At 31.4% G+C, this 21,607-nt stretch overlaps 1 protein-coding gene across 1 annotated transcript in view; it reads right to left on the bottom strand.

Annotated features, from left to right (window-relative positions):
- LOC114327550 (protein kibra) overlaps window positions 1-21,607 on the bottom strand; it is a 177,417-nt gene that overhangs the window by 106,357 nt on the left and 49,453 nt on the right. Inside the window, exons 2-3 of the mRNA XM_028276225.2 lie at window positions 9,651-9,760; window positions 6,288-6,382 (exon numbers count right to left, since the gene is read on the bottom strand). Coding sequence (XP_028132026.1) covers window positions 6,288-6,382; window positions 9,651-9,760 — 205 coding nt within the window. The remainder of the gene's footprint in view (window positions 1-6,287; window positions 6,383-9,650; window positions 9,761-21,607) is intronic.

Here is a 21,607-nt window from a genome sequence, read left to right as displayed (position 1 = left end):
AACTCGAAATTTTTTATTGAAAATGGACATGTGGCATTCTTATGGCAGAAACATCTTAAAAAAAAACAAAAGTAAAATTTGTACACCCCATAAAAATTTTATGGGGTTTTGTTCCCTTAAACCCCCCAAACTTTTTTGTACGTTCCAATTAAACTATTATTGCGGCACCATTAGTTAAACACAGTGTTTTTAAAGCTTTTGTGCCTCTTAGTATTTTTTCGATAAGGCACCTTTTATCGAATAATTTTTTTAAGATGTTCCTGCCATAAGAATGCCACATGTCCATTTCAATAAAAAATCTCTAATAGTTTGCGATATACATATTGGAAAAAATTGATTTTCATTACAGTCGGAAAAATGAAAGAATACCCATGAACGATCACATCAATCACTTATTTTGTATTTGCTATCTTTTTCTATAATAATCGTTTGTTATTTATAGAAAAGGACAACAAATACAAAATAAGTGATTGATGTGATCGTTCATGGGTATTCTTTCATTTTTCCGACTGTATGTAACTTCAAAGTGCTGTAACTTTTTTTATGTGCACATTTGTACTAAGGTAAGTCAGGTTCAATCAACCTATTTTTGACACCAAAATATGTGGTATAATTTATGACCAATCTTTTCGGGACACCCTGTATATTTATTGTCTTTATATTTACTACTTCATCAGTAATTAAATTTTTCGCAAAATTGATACAAATATTGGTTCACATGCAAGACGTTTAATATTTTAAAAATTTTATTTTGTAGATTCTACTTTTGAAAGTTTGTAGATACTAAAATTTTTAAATAATTGGGTGGAGTGACTGTAGATGGCACTGGTAAAATCGCTAGTAAAAAAATTCGATATCCAATCAACTAATTTGATAAATTGTTGCAATTAACCTGAAATACTTAATAATGTATCTATAATAACTACTAGTGTCACTATTAAATGCATATTAATTTATAATATATTAGACTTGATTAGCTTCGTGCTACAGAAAACGTGTGGGTTTCGCATAAAGGTCTCAATCTAGAGCTAGACTATAACTACATGTAGGATACGTTATAAGATTAAAAAACTGGATGGAATAATCATTTATGGAGTAATAATGAATGAATTAGTCATATACTGAATACAATATTGCATATCTTGAACGTGTTGCACGTTATAGACATGCTGCATGGAAGTTGTGTGAAACAATCGACTGTTTTCTCTGTTTAGCATTCCATTCTAGAAGCGTAATTAGAAACCATCGACGTAGTATCCATAATTTTAGAAATAAGTGATTTGTAATATCATTCCCAAATTATCAAACAATTATACGATGACGATAGTTGATTGTCGGATTCAGTTAAATTGCGTTCATTCAATTAAATCGTTATTTTTATATAGCGCAATTATACCGGGTATGCCAAAAGAAGCAGGCCGATCGAATATTTCGCGAAATATAAATCGGATCGAAAACCGTACGAAGAAAGTATTTAATATTTTTCACAAATCTATCAAATTACGCTAAACACGACACTGTGTGTGGGACAGGGGACAACTTTAAAATCTTACATAAGAACCTCTATTTTTATTACAGATTTGAATTCCTTATGGTCTAAGAGCAACGTTTTCGAGAAATCATTTTAAGACGGCTGATTCTTTCATATTATGTTGGTTCCTATGCTTCCTCAAACACCATACCGGCCATCTGGCTGCTGATACAGGTTGAGTTCATTACTGCGCAGCACACCTGTACTACAGTACAGGTAAACGCAAAATCAGGGTGATTGATTAGTGTGAAAAAGCTTAGTAGATCAGCTATAGTAAGAAATAGCAATAAAAGTTAATAACAAAAATTATAGCTAAATTTGCGCTTCACATTACAAAATTAGTTAGAATGTTACAGGGTGTTCGATAACATAGTGGCAGACCAAACTTTTGTTTTTTTTTTAAATGGAACACCCCATATTTTATTTTATATTCGAAATCTTCTTAACTTCCCCATCACAAAAATATAAAGGTTTGTTATGTTATACAGGGTATTTACAAAGTTATAACCAATGTTCTATGAAAATCGTAATAAGTTCAGCTCCCTGTATAAAAAAAAATAAGCACAACAGCAATGGTTTATCGGTGCCATATTTTTTTGTTGATTGTCAAAATTTATAAAAATGGTTGATATTGCTAATTTTCTTTATATCGAATACAGAGGAGTCAAAACGTAAGTACATTATTTTCACAGTAATTTCAAATAGAACACCCTTAATAACTTGCTCGGAAAAATGAAAATATCTCGAAAACTGACAAATTTAGGCATAGGGAATATTATACAAAAATTAAAGTACGGTAATGATGTCTTTCGGTAGTAATATAAAATACAGGGTGTTCCATTTAAAATTTCTGAGAAAAGAATGTACTTGCGTTTTGACTAACCCTGTATTCGATATAAGGAAAATTAGCAATATCAACAATTCTCTTAAAAATTTTCACAATCAACAAAAAAATATGGCAACAATAAACCATCGCTGTTGTGCTTTTTTTTATACAGGGAGCTGAACTTGTTACGATTTTCATAAAAAATTGGTTATAACTTTGTAAAAGCCCTATATAACATAACAAACCTTTATATTTTTGTGATGAGAAAGTTTAGAGGATTACTATGTTATCGAACACCCTGTTACAATCTAACTAATTTCGTAATGTGAAGCTGAAAGTTGGTCACAATTTTTATTATTAATTTTTATTGCTATCTATTACTATAGCGGATCTACTGAGCTTTATCACACTCATCAATCACCCTGTATATTGAATTTAAATTATTTTAGGACGAAAAATTTTTTTGTCATTACTTTTTAAACCACAGAAACGTCTGGCAATTACAGTTCATATTTATAATAATGTTTAAAAAGTAATGACAAAAAAATTTTTTGTCTTACAATAATTTTAAATTCGATATGTTTACCTGTACAAGTGTGCTGCGCAGTAATGAACGCAACCTGTATCAGTAGCCAGATGGCCGGTACGGTGTTCGAGGAAGCATAGGGAACAATATATGAAAGAATTAGCCGTCTTAAAATGATTTTTTTCCGACGTTGCTCTTGGTCCATTATGATAGAGGAGCCCAAGCGGAGATTTTTGCAGTTACTCGAGCGCGTCATATGGCGAGAAACCTGAAAATGTACCTCTACCATATATTGGCTCTTAATACAGGGGAGCTGTTAGGGGGGCCGAAAAAAAAATCTATCTATACTGCCCAAAAGACAACAGAGTTTTTGGAGCTTCAAAAGATCGATTTGTAATTATAATAAATAACCATCCACCGTATAGCCCCGACCTAAGTCCCAACGACTGCTTCACGTTCCCAAAGATTAAGAATTCAATGTGTGGGCAGGAAAAAGCTATCGATGGTTTTAAAACAGCGATTTTGCAGGTATCAATTATTGAAGACTGGAATAACTGTTTACCCATTGGTTTGAATGGGTCCCGGTCAATTCGTAACTATTTTAATCCCCCATCCTAATTACAGGCCGATTGGTAACTCTGGCCCTCAGCTAATTTTTCGGTAACCAATCAACTACCGGTGAATTCGTAACTAAATAAAGGTATAATCTTTTAGACTTGAAATAAACATATGGAAAATCTCTTTGCTTTTAAATTATCAGATGGATTTAAATAATGTATCATTGCTAAATAGTCCATTCATTAACGGTAAAATATTGCAAAACCTTTAAATTTTAAAGAACCGCTTGGATTGACATGAAATTTGGCATACACACAGCTAACAAGTCAAAGAAAAAAAGTGGTATTGTGCCGATATGTGCTTTTGCCCTGGGGGTGGTTTTCACCCCCTCTTGGGGGTTAAAAAATATTCGTCCAAACAAAGTCAGGAAATGGGTAAACTGGCTAATTTAAAGTAACTTTTGTTCTATAGAGTTTTTTCACTAAGTCAATACTTTTCGAGTTATTTGGCAGTGAATATGTTCATTTTTTTCAACAAAATAACCACGCTTTTAGACGGTTTTTCGCAATTAACTCAAACTGTAACTATTTTGTCGAAAAAGCATTCTTAGCAAAAATATAGCCTATAAAAAATTTAAAAAATAGTGAATATATCACGTTTTTTTATTTAGTATAAGCAGAGTTATAGCTAATGAAATATAGGTTTATATTCGTCAAATTCCAAGTGGAATACTTTAACGTGAAATAACCAAAAATGAAGCACATTTCGGGGAAAACTCATTTAAACTTAGTTAAAGTGTTTAAAAAAAGCTTCATTTTTGTTTTATAAAAAAAATTTCTAGCATCAAAATTAAACAAGTTACGCTCAAAATAAAGTTAGTCCCTTTTGGTTTTGGTAAAAAAATCGAGAAAATCACCCCCTAATTAGTATCTTAAATGAACTTAATCGTAACGACTTCACAAGTTTCTTGACTCGTGTATATATTGTTTATATGATCTGTAAGTTTCATCGGTTCAAAGTCCTTATTATTGAAACGGCTGTAGTTAAAAGGTGTTGAACGAGTCACTGATCACGAATGTATGCAAATTTAGAAACACCAAATCTTGATCAATTTTTGTCTAACAGAAAAACAAAAAAATACATGATATTAAGAAAAGCAAATCTGACTTTTTTTGTATTTCGAGACTTTTGGTATCTCTAACAATTTTTAAGTTATTTTGAAAAAAAGCATATTTTTCAAAATTTAAATTTTTAAAAATTTTACTTTGAAACCAAGTTTTTTCAAAAATAAACACTTTGAATCGATGAAACTTACAGATCATATAAACACAATATAAGTAAAATAATTTATGGAGCGGCAACGATTAATTTCATTTAAGTTGCTAATTAGGGGGTGGTCTTCCCGATTTTTTTTTTGCAAAAACAAAAGGGACCAACTTTATTTTGAGCGTAACTTGCTTAAATTTAATGCTAGAAACTTTTCGTAAAAACAGAAATAAAGCTTTTTTTAAACACTTTAAAAAAGTTAAAATGGGTTTTCCCCAAAAAGTGCTTAATTTATTGCATATTTCACGTCGAAATATTCTATTTGAAATTTGGTGAATATGAATCTATATTTCATTGGCTATAATTCTGGTTCTACGAGATCCAGAGACCTAACGCGTACACCATTTTTTAACCTTTTTTATAGGCTATATTTTTGCTAAGAACGGTTTTTTCGACAAAATACTTACTTTTTGAGTTATTTGCGAAAAACCGTCTAAAAATGTGGTTATTTTGTTGAAAAATGAACATATTCACTCGCAAATAACTCGAAAAGTGTTGACTTGGCGAAAAAGCTCTATAGAACAAAAGTTACTTAAAATTAGTCAGTTTACCCATTTCCGGAGTTGTTTTGGACATATATTTTTTCACCCCCAAGAGGGAAGATGAATCGCGTAAAGTTCGAAACATTTATGTTATAATATACTATGATTATTATTTTAAAAATCGACCTATAAAATAAATAAGTTGATAGGGGGGGGGGGGGGGGTACCACTTATTCCAGCGCACTGTATGTAAATAAAAGTCAAGTATAATATCTTAACATTTACAGGCAATAAACTATATCGCCATCGGCTTATTAGCAACAATTAGTTCAAATGCCTAATCGTTGCAAAATTCTTAATGTAGAGCATAAATAAACAATTAAAACATACCTACGGAAAAATTAACTGTAAATTCACAATAAATAAGCTTCTATTTACATATTATGACAGTTGACGTTGTTAGCAAACAATTTAACGTATGTATTTTAGTTGGTACTAATTGAAATGTTCAATAAATTACGACAATTATAGCCCACGGAAATATTTTGATGATAGGTATTATGACCCCGCGATATACCTTATTACTATTATTTGTACATTAATTGCTTTCACTTTTTCGTAATCGTGCTATGTCATCAATTATTTCTGCGTCAGTTCATAAGTCAACGGTGGGTTTATTTATTCGCCGGGTCAAATTCAAAATTTTCATCTTTCATAGAAATTTAAAAGTTTAATGAATGCAATTAAGGAAAAATAGCGGTATTTAACTGTTTCTTTTTTGTCTGGTATTTAAATATTCAGCTGATTAATCATCCGCTTAACCCTCATTCATATTATACGGCCACAATTAGAAAAAAAAAAAGATGAAACGAAATATTCGAAATACTGTGACTATAATATCTAATTAATTAAGTTTTTTGATACACATATTTCGTAATGAACATGAACAAGCACATGAGCTAAAAATGTTTGCTTATATGGTCAACTCAATCAATATTTTCAAATGTTTAAAGAGATAAAAATTATTATAGTGCTTACTTCTAAAACATCTTGAGCGGTTATGAGGTATTCCCTTAACATGGCTTCTTGTATTGCCCTCCATTCTTGTCGTGGGTCTTCTAGTTGCGTTGCTTCTGAAAATTAAATATTTATTGGTTTTATAAACATTAAAGTAGTTATACAATTTTAAATTTGGAACCCCAAAAAAGATGTAAAAAATGAAAGAAAAATTAAGATGATTCAGACTCCACTATTAGACCAGGGCGCATCTGTAAAAATATTAGTACATTTGGATGTTGAGAGGTGACTCATATTTTTTTTTTGCAGAAATTGTTTGAAAATAACTCATATAATATTTGAGTTATCCTCCCACTAAAATAGGTCCGGAACATTGTTTAAATAATCAATATGTCAAAAAATTAAGGAAAAATTCGATTTTTTTCTTCACTTTTTGATTATAACTTTAAAAGTATTCATTTCCGAGAAAAGTATCACTGACATAAAAGTTGCGTAATTAAATTTCCTACAATATACGATTGGTTAAAAATTTCAAAAATTGTCACCCTTGTTGCAAAATAACAATATTTGCGAAAAAACTATAAAAAAAAACAAGTAAGTAAAAATTACATTTTACGTTTTTCAACCATTTATGCTACACTTAGGACCTTCATATTTTACGCAGAAAAACTATATGATATAATAAAACAATACTGTAAATTTAATTCAGATTGGTTCAATAGATTTTGCAAAATAAATTTTGCAATCCAGCTTTCGCAAAAAAAATTCATTTTTTCAAAATGTTTCAGGATTGAAAATAAAGCAAGTTGAATTTTTTTTACGTATAGAAGAATACTGTACCTTTCATTTGCAATTTCCGAAATTAAAATCGGTTAACTACCACGGCGTCAGAAATTTTTTTAAATAAACATTAATTTTTGATGCTACGCGCAGGACAGCGGATACGTTTGCTCTGATTGGGCATTCCAATGACCTTTGATAATGATTGATAAATTTAAATTTTTAGTAAATTTCGATATAAATAATAAATTTGTTTATTGCAAAATAAAAACACATACTCTATCCTTTAAAATAAAACTTTTTTTAGCAAAAACTGTTTTTGTTCGTATATTGTAACTTAGAGAATAAAAGTTTATTTAAGTTATACTTCTACGCGCGATATAAGGGTGAATTTTTATATGTTAAAACCTACGATCCCGGCGCATGCGCATTATAACTTTGTTCTGATTGGATGTTCAAATGGCATGTCAATAATTATCCAATATGGCAGCTGTAGCGCAGCTGTGGATTGGACGGTTGACGGTTTGGTTATGTATGGTTGTTGCGTTTTAAAATTTGTGGGAAGAGAAACAACAAAGGTTAGTTAATAGTTATACTGCCTTTTTAAATAGTCTTCATATTATATTTTTGAAGTTATACTTCAAAATGTTTTAATTTATGTATGTATCAGTCCAGAAAAGGTGTGGAAAGAATATATTAGTGTTTTTAAATATATTTTTCTACAAACGTGTTAAAAATGCAATTTTTAGGACTCCATAGGAGCTTTAAAAATGCTACTTTAAGGCACTAGTGCCTTAAAATTTTTAAGGCACTGCAGTTAAAAGTGAATTGTCAAATTGTGAAACGTCAAAATATTTATATTTCATTTATTAACATTAATATTAATAATACAACTTGCGCAATTTGAAAAAGGTGGTTTAAAAGGTTTTTTATTATAATTTTGTGTCTTTGAATTTGTCTTCCTTGGGCGTAAAATAATAAAACATCTATTTTTATATTTCACTTGTCACCGTGATGTATAATTATGTATATCTGAAAGGTAAGTAGCATGCGGCTTGATGGCCTTGTTGGTAGAGTATTGGACCAGAGATAAAAAAATCGCGAGATTGCGGGTTCAAATCCCGGACGATTCATATTTTTTTCTTTTTTTTTAATATTTGGCATTGTTAAGTTTTGGTTCATTTTTGGTAATTATTGTTAATTTTTTGTATTGTAACTGTTAAGTAGGTATATTTATTTCGTTGAAATTATATTATAATAGAAGTTTATAACTTCTTACGTTTCTACGTTTCTTTTACACATTCTTTTTTATGTTTAAACATATGCAATTGTTTAAACAATATTTTACAAAATTTAACTTGCTATCTGCTTTATTTTCAGTCCTGAACATTTTGAAAAAGGATTTTTTTTTTGTGAAAGCTGGATTGCAAAATTTATTTTGCAAAATCTGTTGAACCGATCTTAATCAAATTTACAGTATTGTTTTATTATATCATAAAGTTTTTCTGGGTAAAATATGAAGGTCCTAAGTGTAGCATAAATGGTTGAAAAACGTAAAATGCAAATACTTGTTTTTTATGGTTTTTTTCGCAATTATTGCTATTTTGCAACAAGTGTGACAATTTTTAAAATTCTTAACCAATCCTATGTTGTAGGAAATTTAATTACACAACTTTTATGTCAGTGCAACTTTTCTCGGAAGTAAATACTTTTAAAGTTATAATCAAAAAACGAAGAAAAAAATCGAATTTTCCTTGAATTTGAATTTTTTTAGATTTTGATTATTTAAACAATGTTCCGGACCTTTTTGAGTGGGAGGATAACTCAATTATTATTATATGAGCTAATTCCAAGCAATTTCTGCAAAAAAATATGAGTTGATTTTTGTCGATACAACACTCTGATCAAAAGATATCGAATTTTTACCATCCAGTTGATATAGGTAAATTTTATTTAAAAATTAAGTTTTCTATGGGAAATAAGCCACAATTTTACTAAAAAATGAATTTATTAACGTTTCGAAGCCCAAATCGAGTTTCGTTGTCAAAATATAAAATACTATTAAAATAAACAAAAAGGTTGTTGCTAAGTAAAAAAAAAATCTTCTAATAATTTATTTAATCTGACTCATTTATATTGGCAATTCAGACGTATATTATACATTTTAAAGTAGAAGACTTTAAGCCAAGCCGCACACCAAAGAAACATGAAACGAAAAACATGAAACATGAAACGAAAAACATGTTTCATGAAAAGAAAACACTGCTAAAAAAATCTCAAAGTCCGCCTACTAATGAAACGAGTGTGATTCATGCTCATGACAAATTTTTATTTTCGGAGAGTCTCATAAATGGCCGGATATATATTTGTTTAGCAGTGGTTTATTTCCATGAAACGTAATTTACGTTTCATGTTTCTTTGATGTGCGGCTGGGCTAAAATGATATCACCAATATTTATGAGTTGCGTTAAATATTTATTTAAAAAATTGATACCGCGCGTAACTGACATTCAAAATCGCCGGTCGCTTCAAGCGTAATTTCTGAGAGAACTTTATTCTAGATAAAAATAGCTGAGAAGCATAAATCAAAAAAAGTATACTTACGATTTACGTGATCAATATAGTACCGACCAATATGGCCATCGAAAGCTTCTTCCCAACCTAAAGGTAATTCATTACCGATACAATCGGCGAAAGTTTGAGGTTTGGTATATCTGAAACAAAAAATTAAAACAATTATTGTTCAGGATAAATCTCTTATAACAATACCTAATGGTTTGAATTATTATGTCACCTAGTCGGGTGACATATGGATTTAAGAGGCCTGTAAATAAAGAATTGATATAAAGAATACGATCATGAATGAGGAAATTTTCTTTTCTGATGACCGGATAGAGTTTTTGGACAATCGAATTCGAGTTTTGCCAAATACTGTGACGTGACGTAATAGTCCACAGAGTAAGGATAGGATAATTACGAAAATATCGCAAAGCCTGGTTTATTCAGTAACAAGGCAATTACTCAACCCACACAATACAGCATATATAATGTACAACAAAAAACGTAATTTTTAAGGATTTTTTTACCCTAGTCAAGTAAATGATCTTTAAACTAAAAGGGTAGTTCCCTGGGTTGGCTGTATACCTTATAGTTAAACAAACTGGAACATGAAGTAAAACCACTTCTATGTAAAAGGTATATTTACTAAAATTTTTAAAAATCCCAATGGATTGATTAAAATGTGTTCATCAGAACGATTTTCGAACCTATCGGTCCATCATCAGTGAATTTGAATACTTGCAAAATAGCCCCAAAACCAAACAATGGTTGTGATTATAAAACCTACGCAATTGGGATTCCGTCATTTTAATGTATCTTATTGGAAGAATAGCTTTCTTTTAGGAAAACGACATAAACGCAATGAACCACAGATCGCACGACCACACACTACGTGGAGTAGTAAACGGTCCCATGCGTGTTTCTTAATAAAATAAAATAAAATATAAAATAAAATCAAATAAATAAAACAAAAATAAAATAAATTTAATTTGAAGGACCATCGCTAACAAAATAAAATAATAAAATAAAATAAATTAAACAAAAATAGTAAAATAAATTTTATATGCCTGTTTATTACCTTCTACAAGTACTTACAAAAAACACGTATGTTCAAAAATAGTCAAACATATATTGACTTTTTTAAGTGTTCGCATCTATTAAGAATAATGAACTCGTAAGATTCCCATGTGAAAAGTAAAATGGCCTAAATGTGGACCGGCTATTTTTTATGCCAATCAAAATTTCATCGTGTTTCTTGTATAGAAAGAAACCTTTCTAGTATTACCTTCTGTACTATTGAGAAAAATGGACAAAGTTAAAAGTGATCATAAAACAAAAATATGACAGACAATAAGTAGACATTAACCTTTCCGAATAATGGAAACTAATGTTTTCATAAATTGGTGTTAGTCACATTTAAGCGAGGCAACGCCATGCAATTATTTTTTTCGTTTTAAGAAATAATATGTGTCAGAGCCTAAGAATTTTTTACTATCATCATTGGTTCCGATTACACAGCTGGTTTATCTGAAATCTATTAGTCATAATGCGGCTTTGACCACATACTTCTGGTCATCGTAAAAACGAACACTTTATCGAAGAATGTCGCGTATGGTGTAGAGGTGAGTCAAACGAATATGTAGTTGGTCAAATTTGAGAACGATTTCCAGAGTGGAAATCGAAACGTCGATTAGTTAACGAATTAGTTACAAAATGTAATTTTCATTACCCCCATTAATTAGACGCTATGAGATGCAAAGTGGCCTAACCCACACCCACAATTTTACCAAAACGCTTTTATTACATTAAAGTTTTCCCTTCTTTAAGAGGATCGGTACGTATTTTCGACTGCAATGCTATTCAAATGGGGATTCATTTTTTTCGAATCCTGAGAAAACTAATAAGTATTTTTGAAATATTTAAACGCAGAATGAAAGACTACGTTATTAGCGAGGGCCGAAAGTTCCTGATAACTTCTATAATGTTTATTTTAATAAGTTACAGGGGTGAAAAACTAAGAGAAAATTTAGTGTGATTTTTAATTTCAAATATCTCATTCAAAATAAACTTTTTATTTATTCTAAGGGACTTTCGGCCCTCGGTAATAATTTAGTCTTTCATTCTGCGTTTAAATTTTTCAAAAAATATTTATTGGATTTTTCAGGATTCGAAAAAAATGAACACAATGCCGTGGTAATATTTTCCAAATCTATCTTTGTCTTACAACGCACTCAGCCCAATATAATATTGTCAGCATATATTGTCAGACACTGACAATCAGTGACAATTTTAAATATTTGACATTGCATCGGGAATATTTTGAGTTATTGATTAAATATTATTGATATATAGTGTAATTGATAAATAATTGATTTAAGACGTGAACTTAATAAAAATATATTTATTGTGTATTATTTGTGGACGATCCAAGCAGAGAATACATCAGGATAATATATTCTGTGATCCAAGTATTTTGTTGTTAAAGTTGTTCAAAATTGTAAGCGTTCCATATTAACAATATATTATAAAAAATCACTTTAACACTTTTCCTCTTTTCTCGATTGAGTATTAGTTTTTGTTGTAGGTACATATAAACTATTACAATCACTGAATACATAGTTAGTAAAAAAATTATCACATTTATTAGCTGAATTAATAATCTGCAATTATAAAAATAACAGTTATCCAAGAACATTCAAAAGCCATCTCTTTAAATTAATGATGACATTTTCAAGTAGAATGACATTCTAGTAATGTTTACATATCCATACCAGTGTGAATTTTACTACACGTAATTTGCCGTGTAAAGACAGAAAAAGTAGGGATACCCGTAAAATATTTGCGAATTATGTACCCATAGCCTTAATTAGTTTGGCCACTGTTGCTCTGAGTGCCTCAATTTATCTGATCATTATCTCCTCCAATTGTTTCTTCTGCTGCTAGGACTAGGTGTAATTATTGGGTTTTCATATCGTTCTTCATTTGTTTCGTTTCTTTTTGTCTAAAAAGAAACCTTTTTTTCTTATCTTTATATTGTCTTTTTATTATTTTTATATATAACTTTAATGTAATAAGAGCGTTTTGGTAAAATTGTGGATTGTTGGTTAGGTCACTTATAATAACGTCATATTGTGGCTCAATCAACGAACTGTCAATACTGATGGAATGGCCCCGTCCCATTCAAACAGTGAAGTGAGATTGCGGCCAACATACAAGAGAGAGGTCCTAGAGAGAGACAGAGAATGCCAGGGAAAATTTGCTACAACTACCACCAGAGTTGCCAGATGTGATTTTATAAATCCCTACTTAGAAACTGAAATTCCCTCAAATTGAAGCTCAAATCTCCCAAATTTAAATTTTTGCCGCAATTTAATAAATTAGTAGTAAAATGTAGAGAACAGTGATCCAAAATTATACAACTTATCAACAGAGGGCTCTGGAAATAATTCATAGGTCTTATCGTCTTCGATTATATGAGAGTATAATATACAGTTCTATGTATATTCGCAAATTTAATTTACCATAAGCCCTTAAAATCTTCCATAATTTTCCCCTCCAAAAAATCCCCCAACCATTTCTGCTTAGAAAAATTCCCCTAGACGCTTTCAAATTACTCCAAAATTGTGGGAAAATACCCCAATCTGGCAACCCTGACTACCACTATCAATTTTTTTTGTTTACGAAAGATTATCTTCTATCCTTCCCTGACTATACTCTCTCATCCTGGTCGCATTAAATTCACTTCTTGCCCATTCCATCAGTATTGACAGTTCGTTGGGGTCAATACCATAACCATATAAACAACACAACACATTACTTAGACCTGCCAGAAGAAATCAGTATGAGAACCTTGTTATTCTAATTTCTTTTCCCGTGTAAATTAGTTATTTCTCTTTAGAAGTTTCCGGAGTACTTTGAGATTTGAGATCTGGTACTTTGTCTCTTCGCAGTCGCTTCAGTCAAGGTTCAAGACTTTACTCCATAAAAAAATAGAATATGTAGAAGCTTCTCTGTAGAAGTTTTATTTTCAGTTTTAAACTTAAATTATGCGTTTTGAAAAGCTTGGACATCTTGGTGAATGCTTGCTTTTTAAATTCTCGCTTTAATTTCTTGCGAATTGCCGTATAAGCAATTTACCTTAATAATATGCTAAGATACGTATATATGTTGAAACCTGTTTCATTACTTTTCAGTGAACGTACATTACAATAATTTTTCTTTATTGAATTTCATCAGTGATTTTTTGATGTCTCGTAGGTCATATTTTCTACTATTTTCGATGTCATTAAGAATTGTATGACAGTTTAAATACCGTATTAAATGACGGTTTAAGCGGCATATAGGCCATTCCACGAATATACCACTGTTTTGGATTGTCGCGACAATGAATATTTTAGTCTGCAATATAAGAAGTACGAAAGTAAATGGCTCTAATAATTATTCCAATAAACAACAATGTAATTTGCAATTTACTTTCGTTCTTCATATTTTGCACAGTAAAATATTCGTTGTCGAGGTAATCCAAAACAGTCGTATATTCGTGGAGTAGGGATTAGATGATATTGTTTAACATCTCTTGATATTTAATAAAATTCTCTCCTCCACCCTTTTTGTTTTGACTTATAAAATTCCTTCTGCTATTGGATATTAAGAGTCGGTGACTTTAATCTTCTCTATCTTTTCTCTATCGTAAGGATGTAGTGGCCTCATGTAATCTGGATCGTACTGGAGATCTTCCTCTGGATCTTTCATCCGCTACGTTGCCTTCAACTATCATTCGTTGCATGCCTTCTCTTCTTCTAGTTATATGTCCAAAATATCTCAGTATGTTTTGGTTGACAGTTGTAGTGAGCCTAGTTTTTAGGCTAAGTTCTAGTATTGAATTATTTGTGCGATGTGCGGTCAAAGATCTTATACACATAGATTTGTTTCACACATAGTTCGGGTCGGTGGTCTATCTATCTCTCTCTACCGGCGCTTAACTTTCTCTCTCTAGCATATGATGGCTGCCGCCTCTGTGTAACTGTCGTTCCATTACTTCCACCTCTTGGTAGATACGCTCACACTCGCACGACAGACAAAGATAGCTAGACCACCGTACTTGATATCGGCTGTAACGTTACAATGTTCCATCTCCTTTCTATAATTCATCCTTTTGTCTTCCTTTGTGTTTTACTTCTCATATATAGATTTTCTCTTTATTTTGTTTCTTTGACATTTGAGTTAATTGTCGTTCCAAGCCTTTTTGTTTTAGTTAACATTTCATTCTGCAGTCTTTCCATTCAAATTAAGTTCCCATTCGCTATGCAAAAATTAAGTTCCGCACTTCAATTGTTCTGGCTCCTGTCCTATTCCCTTAACGTACTTCAAATAATAATTTTCTGAAACCTGAACTATTTATTGTAATTAGCGAGCATTAAATATTCGTCAGTACTAGTTTTTCTCCAATATGTTAACCACTTAAAAATGAGTGCCTTCGGAAAATTTGCGCTCTTTTGAATAAAACTTGAAATAAGTAAAACCAATGTAATATTATCTGTAACAAGAGGTGTTTCCCAACTTATTTGGGTCGCTGGGGAGAGCCCATGTACCAGGCTATATCAATCAAATACCATCTAGCCGCCGTTTTGCACCGGTGACCATGAAACTACAGTAAGCGCCTGCACCCGAACACCTCCACCAACAGAGGCCACGTGGAGCCGAAGTCCCTCCAAGACCTGAAGACAGCAACAGAGATCCCTCGACGGTCGCATAAGATAAGTAGCCTCTTGCAGTCAGGTGTCCGCGAAGTGCTACTGAACGAACTATTTCCTTGCAATAAGTTTTTATTTTTTTTTTTTTGTTAATAAATTTCAATTATCCTTTATTCTGTATTTTGAATGGCGATAATGTGTATTTAATTGATTTAATAAGGTCAATAAATGAATATGTGAACCTTTCGAATTTTATTGGTTAACCTCCCTTAGATCCTTGGAAGAGTGATTCATTGTTGCACAGCGCAGAACCTACGCCAGGCTGAGCTAGCCAATAACCTTTGTAAGGGTTACACTAGGTTACACTTGGCGCCCAACGTGGGGTGCGAAGTGTAACCTAGTGTAACCCTTACAAAGGTTATTAGTTAACCTCTCTTAGATTCTTGGAAGAGTGATTCATCGTTGCACAGCGCAGAACCTACGCCAGGCTGAGCTAGCCAATAACCTTTGTAAGGGTTACACTAGGTTACACGGCGTTACATCCCGATGCATTGAGTGGCATATCCCTAGCCAGATCTATTTTCTTTACATATCTCTGTGTGCGGTCCACGGTATGTGCAACATTCTACGGTAGACCCCCATTTCAAATGCCGTTATACGCTTCGAAACTGATTTTTTGATGGTACATGTTTCTGAAGAGTAGGTGGAAATAGGAAATATTAATAATATGACTTTAATAACAGAAGCTTATTTAACCCAGTATAAGCTTTTGACTATACGGGTGTCTTTGGCATAAGAACATAAAATATTGTATCCATCCACTAGAACTAGACCTTCACAAGAGTTAGCTAGTACAGATCACCAGAATTGTGGAATGGAATGTGAACAATTACAAATCAAAACAAACATATTTTTTTACTTTTTTTGGTGGCAATATCCCCCCCCCCATCTCTCTCTCTCTCTAACAGGGCATACAGAAGATTATTTTCACCATATTTAATAGGACAAAAAGTCATAGTGAATCAATACCAATTACAGAGTCAGAGTGAATTAATACCAAAGTATCGAATCACTAAAAGAATTGGTTTGACCCACTTCTAGTATGATAATAGGTACTGAATAGGAATTAAATATGCATGTCGAATTTGTGGTAACGGATTACGAAAACGCTAAATTCTAAATTAAGTAAACTTCATATGACATTACCGAAATGAAATTCGATTAAAATTTATGAGCATACCTTAGGAATGTCCTAGAAATACTTAGTCTATTAAGTATGTTAATTCGAACTAAAACATACTGTAGATAGATAATGTCCTTGGATAATCCAATTTTTAAATTATATGTATTCATCATTTGGAGTTGTATGAACAACTTCATTATCATTTATTAATTTATTACTGTAAAGTAATCTGGACTAAAAAAATTGAAAACAATAAAAGCAGTTGATAAAACACAATCCAATTTCTTCTTTCGGTTCTTCCTCAGCGTCTTGCGGTAACGAATAATTTCATTTGGGGTGCTAAATAGGGAGAGATTTTCACGATTTTTTTACCAAAAAAAAAGGGGACAACTTTATTTTGAGCGTAACTCGCTTAGTTTTGATGCTAGAAAATTTTATAAAAAATAAAAATAAAGCTTTTTTTAAACACTTTTAAAAAGTTTTAATGGGTTTTTTCCCGAAAAGTGCTTTATGTTTTGGTTATTTCACGTTGAAATATTCGAATTGTAATTTGAAGAATAAGAACTTTTTTTCATGAGTTACAACTTTGCTTTTGATGGGTCTATAGACTTCAAGAATACACAACTCTTTTCGCTTTGTTTTCTATGCTACATTTTTGCTAATATTTTTTTCGATAAAATACTTAGATTTTGAGTTATTTGCTAAAAACCGACTGAAAACGTGTTTTTTGCGAAAACATTTTCAAGCAAAAATATCTTGAAAAGTATTGACTTACTTAAATAACTCTAGAACAAAATTTGCTTAGAATTAGACAATTTATCCATTTTCGGATTTATTTTAAACGCTCGTTTTTTCATCCCCGTGAAGGGGTGACTGTCACCCCCCAAGCAAAAGCAACCAACGGCACAAGTTCAACTTTGAAGTGGAGGGTAAGAAGAACCTAAATCCAAATGTTCATTCATTTCGGAGTTGACCCTGAAAATTACACGGTATCGCCGTATTTCCCGTTCATTTACTGGGTTACATGGAGAGGTCACATACATAGCCCGAATGGCCGACAACCGTTGGATCATAAGACCAACAATATAAACGCCGAGAGATGATAAAAGAAGTATAGGTAGACCACCAACCAGACGGAGCGACGCCGACGATATGAACAGGGTATCAAGCAACTGGATAAACAGCTCTCAAGACCAAAATACGTAAAAGAAGTTGAAGCAAATCTATGCTAGGCAGTAGACAAGAATGGCTGACCAATAATGATGATGAAAATCCGTTGAACCTGCTTGTATTTTCGTTAGGTTAGGAATGGACGTTTAAGAGTTTCGCAGACATAAGTGTTTAAGAACAAAAAGTTAAACGTCCTAATACAACAGCAGAGCATCTTAAAAGAAGACATGCTGCTATTTAAATAGACAACTACTATTTCAAAATTTTAGCCTCCGTATTTGTGAGTTAAAAACCTTTTCAATGATACCAGACCTGGGCATTTATCACAAAATAAATCGATTATTAAATACAGCTCATAGAAACTTGCAATGTTTTGCATTGTGTTCAGGATGATGTTAGGAAAAAGTCTACTATAGAAAAATGGGTGGAAATGCGTAGATGCATTTTAAAGTGCATAAAATGCATCCAAAAGTACATGAACATGTCAAACTAAGTGTATTGAGGGCCAGATTTTATTACTCGGGGTTTTTGGAGTCGCTGAAGACGAATACGCCATCAGAACTGACCACCGGAGCACCTGGTTCCCAGGTTCACTGCTAAAGCACGGCATCTGAAGTTTTGAGAGTTTTCGGCACTAAATTGATTCAAACAGATTAATCGAGGGTTTTTGGGGCCGCTGAACAAGAATACGGCATCAGAACCAACCCACGGTGCACTTGGTACCCAAAAACCCTCCAAACTCGAGAAGATAACATGCCTGAGCAGTGACCTTGGGCACCAGGTGGTCCGGGGGCCATGTTTATGCAATTTTTGGATGCACTTCTGCACTTAAAATGCAATTATGTATTTCTACCCATTTTTCTAAAATAGACTTTTTTCTTGACATCATCTTGAACACAATACAAAAAGTTTTAAGTCTTTAGGTGCTATATTTAAAAATCAATTTAATCGGGTGTTTTTAGTGCTAAATGCTCTGGTCTATGGTGCCTTTAGTAGCTTGGAGTAGCAGATATCTAGCATACAGCATACTCAACATTATTTTCTATAAATCCACCATAGAATTTGTTTAGAGCCTACAGTCTTAGCAATATTTCTCTTCAAGATCTTTTAACAATCTTCTACTTCTAGAGTAAGTCATCGTTTTAAACTATTTTTATTTTTAGTTAATAGATTTTTCTAAACTTTCATCACTTTTTGTAGATATAATATGAATGACATACAATTCTTCTTTCTGATTTTAAAGTCAAAGTTTTTAGTAAATTTTAATGATTATTAATAAGTAAACGTTAGGAAGTAAACAAACGAGCAGTGCAAACGGGCCAAAGAGTCAACAGTAAGGTACCCATCCAAACAGAATCCAAACCTGTTTCGAAATCTAAATAAATATGTATTCCGCTTTTTAAATTAACTAGACCATCTGTAATGAACGTCGATTATAAATTCATATTTAATTTTTTGTAGTTCAAGAAGATGCCAGCCAGACTCTTCTCCAAAGACATGCTGTAATACCAAATGACCAGTGGCGCCTCGTTAAAAACATATACACACCCCCCGAGGCTAAGTCTTTGGTCGCCATCAACAACACATGAACATACACATGCAGCATCATCATCAGCGAGCACTCCTTTTCCTCCTTAGGGCTGACTTTCATGAATAAAAACGATACAATTACACGCAAGCCAGCTACAGAACCTGAACTGGTTACTCTCTCGACTCCTAATAGAAGACGTAGAGGAAACAGGACCGGATTCACGATGAAAAAAATTACATTATAGAAAAATTTAAATTTTAAAAAGAAATACGGTCAAAACGCTGTTATATTATTATTTCAAGAATAACTAATATCTGGCTTAGTAAAGCTTGTTTTAAATATAATAAATAACTCAAAACTCCCTCATTATTCCTCGTGTAAAAGAAATTTGTAAAATATCAGCCTAGGAGAGAAACATATTAAAATGGCAGATGCTAAAAGGTCAGAAATATAATGTAATCAAGGCAAAACTAAAAAAAATTAAGCTGGTACATGATACATGAAAAGGAACCCTAATACAATTTGGAGACATAATAGCTAGTATCACTTAGAGATACTACAAGAGAAATACTTGGAAAACCTCAGGAAAGAATTTTGGGAATAAAGAGACCTTTTGGTGATGAAACCAAGTCCAAGAAAAAATAAAAGAGACGATAAAATTGTATAAACTGGCAAGAAAATAAGCGAGAACAACAAACTATAAGGTAGCCTAAAAGAAAGTGAAAGTAGGCATACCAAAATCTAATGCAGAACCGTATAAAAATCATATATGTATATGATAAAGTTGGTCCAAGAGAGGTAAAAGTAAGACTGTAAAACATACAAAAAAAAGCCAACTAAGTATACAACAAATAAAGCAAAATATTTTAATAAGATTAAATATACTGATACGAAAATATTGAAATACTAGTGTAATACTGTAGTGTAAAAGAGATTATTGAATAAAAAAATATGAAAAAAATATTTTTAAGAAACGCTTTTCTTTAGTTATGAGTTACTAAAATTAAACATATTACAAAAAAATTAACCAAAAAGCAAAAAATAAAAAAAATTGAAAAAATCTAACACATTTGTCAAAGAAAAGCGTGACGCGTCTTCATCGAATAAACGGTTTCCGCACCATGCTTTTCTTTAACAAATGTGTTAGATTTTTTAAATTTTTTTTATTTTTGGCTTTTTGGTTGATTTTTTTATATTATGTTTAATTTTAGTCATTCGTAACTAAAGCAAAGCGATTCTTAAAATATTTTTTTCATATTTTTTTATTTTTTACTTTTTAGTCTTACACTTTTCAAACATTAAAATATATCGTCATGTTTATTAAAATATGTTTAAAACATATGATGTACAAACATGAAAAGTAGTCGGAATCGGCAAAAAATTTGAAACTTTATTGTTTATTTATGAAGCATAACGTAAACAATTAACGTAAAAAGTGAAATTATGTACAGTTCATATAATTAGCTACAATCTGTAAAAGTTTCAAGTTTCTTCATTGTAAAAAACAAGAGAATTTAAGCATTTTCCGTTAAAATCGTTTTTTTATTTAAACAATTAATAAACAAAATTTTTTTTTATTGTCTATTCGTGTATTGTTCCCGCGAATGCATATGTCCGCAAATTTTTAGTCATTTGCATTGAAGAAAAGGCAGTCAAATTAACGTCCAAAGATTTGACCCAAACGATTGAACAAAAGAAAAGCGTTTGATTAATTAATACGACAAAACGAATTCTAATGTTAATTGTAGCACAAAAGGTCCCTACCGATGGTTTTTCTAAGACTACGATAAAAACATGAATTTTTTGAATTCGAGTTTTGGTTGAAGTTTTATTTCGTGTTTTATTTCGTATCGTATTGAAATTTGACACGAATAAACGCCGATTTATATATAAACAAATATATGAGCGTTCAAAATTTGAAACTATTGTTTATTTATGAAGCATAACGTTAACAATTAACGTAAAAAGTGAAATTATGTATAGTTCATATCATTAGCTACAATCCGTAAAAGCTTTAAGTTTCTACATTGTAAAAAACAAGAGAATTTAAGCATTTTCAATTAAAATGGTTTTTTTTTTATTTAAACAATTAATAAACATAAAAAAAGAATGTGTGTACTTTGTACGCACGTAAGAAGTTATACTTCTATTATATGATTTCAACGAAATCAATATACTTTAAACAGTTTCTCTACTACTTTTCAAAATTTTTTATTAAAACAATACCACAAATTAAAAAAATACAAGAATAAAACACACACAAACACATTGAAAAATGCCACAAATGATTTCTGAACAATAATTGTTGCCAAAAATTTTAATTAAATACGTATTTTCTGAAAAAAATTATATAATAATATACTTACAATCATAAAATCTATAAAAAAAATAAAAAAATGATATAACTTGCATTGGGCTTGAACCT

This window comes from Diabrotica virgifera, chromosome 1, assembly GCF_917563875.1.
Source record: "Diabrotica virgifera virgifera chromosome 1, PGI_DIABVI_V3a".
NCBI lineage: Eukaryota > Metazoa > Arthropoda > Insecta > Coleoptera > Chrysomelidae > Diabrotica > Diabrotica virgifera.
This window is presented reverse-complemented; position numbering and strand designations above follow the sequence as displayed.